At 55.8% G+C, this 3,673-nt stretch overlaps 1 protein-coding gene across 1 annotated transcript; it reads right to left on the bottom strand.

Annotated features, from left to right (window-relative positions):
- Window positions 1-259: 259 nt before the first annotated feature.
- Window positions 260-3,465, bottom strand: LOC308673862 (uncharacterized protein; the record flags this gene model as incomplete). Its single annotated transcript, XM_081337891.1, has 1 exon — window positions 260-3,465. The coding sequence occupies one exon, from the start codon at window positions 3,463-3,465 to the stop codon at window positions 649-651; it is 2,817 nt and encodes a 938-aa protein (XP_081194017.1). The 3' UTR covers window positions 260-648.
- Between the last annotated feature and the right edge of the window lie 208 nt (window positions 3,466-3,673).

The raw sequence follows: 3,673 nt of genomic DNA, 5'->3' as shown, positions 1-3,673 counted from the left end.
AACGGTCGTGCGAAAAATGGTCGTAAGTCACTTTTTCAGTGTCACTGTAATTTCAAATAGTAACTCAACAAATAGTTGTAATTCAGAGACTTAGCTCTATAGCCCCGGGAGCACAGCCCTTACTTAGATAAATTGGTCTCCCACTTAACTGCTAACCAGGTCCAACTAAGCGTAGCATTTGTTTCGGAGATCACCTTGATGCTGCAACCAGTTAAATTATCATATTTCAAAGTCAATTTTAAAAAAATGCAGGTTGGGCAACATAGAATGTTTATTAATATAAAAAGCGTTTATCAGATTTAATACTGCAAAAGTAAAGCTGGCATAATTTTCTGAGGTTCCGTTACAAAAGATTGTGCTTCATTTTAAAATAAGCCACAATAATTAGGGAAAAAATATTAAGGGGTTTTGCAACAGGGCGGGGGGGGGAGCAAATTTAAGATTACTTAAAATTTGGGGAGTAAAAATGATGGTTGGGGAGGGGGGAGGGGTTTCCCTCTGTTCAAACGTAACGCAAAGCAACGCAGCCGAGCAAGTCTGACAATATTCCAAAGTGTGGTTTAAAAACTGGGGGATACCGGGTGTGTTTTTCTAACACGTCCGAGAAGGCCTAAAAACTCTCCCTCGGTCCTCCGAGTTCAAGTTTATTCAATGGAAGAATGTCCCCAGCTTATTAAGTAGCTCGGCGGCAGACTTGAAATTCAGAACGTTGGCGGAGAACATCCTAAGCTGCTTCTGCAATTGTTTCATGGTGGAAGTGGTTGGCTTTTTTCTGTAAGACACCTCGCTTAACAGCTTGTCTGCTAAGTAGTGAAGCCACAGAACATTGCTATGGGGGAAATAATCGGCCCAGTTGTTTGCGTTCTCTTCCCTCATCTGTCTATAAATATCAAACTGGTAATCCCCTCTCCCTTGGAATACTTCCTCGTCGGTGGAAAGGTCGCAAAACACTGTTAAACCGTCCCTCTCCAGCCTGGAAAATGTATAATCTATTATGTTCACCAGAATGCCTTGAGTAGGAAGGACGTGGACTTTCCCGTTCAAGGTAACGGTCACCTCTTTCAAGCTGGTTTTCCTCACCAGCACATTGCCCCAATGTAAGTCTCGGTGTTCAAAGCGGAGGGCTTCCTCGGCTACGGCCAGTGAAGCCGTGACCTGGTGCAGGATGCTCTTTGCCGAAGCCACCGAACTCAGCTGCCGGCTCCTCATGTTCTCCAGATCCGTGCCTCCAAATTCAAATTCCAGGACCATAAACAGCTGCTGGTCACTGAAGAAATCAGGCCGGTTGTTCTCCGATTGCCTCAGCCGGTGGTATTCGTCCCAGGCGTTCAGGAAGTGCTGGGGGTAAGTGCCTTGGACACAATGAATGGAATACAACCGGATAAAGCCCGACGTTCGGTTAGCCTCCTCGTCGGCGAGGAGACTCAGTTCTTTGGAAATGATGATCTCCGGCAAGATTTCGGTGAAAGTCTTCTGCGGCTCGCCGTTGACTCGCTCGCTCCCTTCAATCGGGATTATCTTTAAAGCCACGGTCCCCCTCTCGGTCTCGGTCTTGAAAACCTCCCCAAACACCCCTTCCCCGATCTTCTCGCACTTCGGCATCTTCTCTCTGGAAAGCCACTCCTCAAACGAGACCGGCCCCTTCTGCTGGCATTCTCGGTAGACCTTCTCAGCGTCCGTCAAGGTCATCTCTGACATGGAGAGAGACGTCATGGAGGACAGCAACACCATGGAGGAAGATGGACAGATGGAGTAGCCCAGCTTTTGGGTGAAAGGGGTATTACAAGCCTTGGGAAGAGGAGATTGGGCCGAGTAAATGCTGGCGGTGCTGCCGTTCAGGCTTTCGGCTTCCGAGAGGATTTTTTTCTTCTTGTGGAGGGAAAAAGACGCCCGGATTCTCCGCCACAAGCCGGAATTCTTGAGGGAGGAGTCCAAAGGCAGGAAAGAGACAGAAAGGTGGTCTTCGATCTCATTCCACTTCAGCCGCTCCTGCAGGAGGAGAGAATCCACCTGCGGCTTCCAGGCCCTGTTCTTCTTGTGTGCCGCTCGATCCACTTTCTGGCGTCCCCAACGTTTAGAACTGAAGCCACTAATGCAAGCTTTTCGGCCAGTACTTCCAGGATTACAATTGGGAGCTACTTGGTGGTTGTTCCTGGAACTGGAGGTTTTAGGCAGGATGTGGGGAGTTTGGGACAGGAAGAGCTTTTTCCCCTTCAGGGAACGGGAAGCTTTTTGCTTTCTGGTGGACTGATTAGCCAACCAGTTCAAAACCACCTGGTCATCCAGTACCACCATTGGCTGGAACTGGGGGCTGTTTGAAACAACACCGCGGATGCTCACTCCTTCCGAAAGCCTACCAAGCTCGCCAGCTATCTCCTCGGGAGCACCGACGACCTGAGGCAAGCTCAGCTCTCGCTCCCGTGCGAGGAAAACGGTCTCTTTTCGGGGGGAGAGCGCAATTTTACCATCCTGCATTTGGACTTGAACTTGGAAAACGCCGCGAACGGAACTCTGGGCCACTGGAGCACCCTCTTGATCGGACCCTTGGGCCGAAGCCTGCTCTGGTATGACCGGAGAGGCTTTCGTCTCACTCCAACACGGCAATGCGCTTTGGAAGGCACAGCCAGTCATTGCCCCGAAGCATTCCGGACGTTCAGGTCCCACTAAGGAACCGTCCTGCGGCGACCTCCGGGCACGTCGTCTGGCTTCCTCCTCCATCTCCTCCTCCAGGCTGAAGAGGTCCAAAGAGTCCCCCATCTCCGGCGTGTCCAACGTCAGCAGGCTCAGCTCCGTGAGGACCTCATGCTGGGACTTCAGGCTGCCTTCTCGGAACAACTCCCATGGGGGGCAGCGGCGGCAGCGACAACCTGGCGGGTGGGAGACGGGGCTGCGGGGCTCCTCCTCCTCTTCCTCCTGGAGGGTCCAAGCCCTCCTGGCCCCCACCGGGCTCAGGAGGGGCAACTCAGGGGTGCTGCAGAGCAGAGGAGCCCCCCGCAGGCCAGCGGGGCCAGGCGGGGGTCCCTTCTTGGGCCGGCGACAGGTGACGTGCCTGCAGAGGGGGCTGGGGGGCACGAAGGGGCCGCCGCCCTGGCTCCCTGTGGGGGGAGGCCGGTTCTCCTTGGGGGGGCCCTGTTTCTTCTGCTTCTTCTTCTTCTTCCCCCCTGTTTTGGCGGGAGGCTTCCGGGCCTGGCGGGGCCTGGCGGGCGGGAGGAAATCCGAGTCGTTGTCGGGGCAGGCGGCCAAGGAGGGCGAGGAGCAGGAGGCCCCCGCGGAGGAGCTGGTGCTGAAGAGGCGCTTGGGGTCGGCCGGGGGCGAGATCCAAAGGGCCGCCCGCGGCAGGAGCCTCAGCCCGCCCTTGCCTCCCGCTCGTCCTCTTCCTCCTCCTCCTCCTCCTCCTCCTCCGCGGCTGGCTCGCCCCCTCAGCCCCGCGTAGGTCCTCAGCAGCCGCGGCCGCAGTTGCTCCATGCGAGCGGAGCCTCCCGGCCTGCGGAGACACGGCAAAGGGGGGTGCCGGACGGAGGCGGACCAGGACCCGGCCCCGACCCCCCCGGCCCCCTCTTCTCCGGTAAGGCCTCCCGGCCCTCAGCGAGGCCGAGCGGGGCCTCGGAAGGCCGCGCCCGCCGCCATTTCAAATCCAGCTCTCGCGAGGAGAGAGGCGGGTCTCGCGAGAGGC

This window comes from Vipera berus (assembly GCF_964194415.1).
Source record: "Vipera berus genome assembly, chromosome: 1".
NCBI classification, from domain to species: Eukaryota; Metazoa; Chordata; class Lepidosauria; order Squamata; family Viperidae; genus Vipera; species Vipera berus.
The sequence above is the reverse complement of the archived record's forward strand: the minus strand, read 5'-3'. Positions and strand labels throughout refer to the sequence as shown.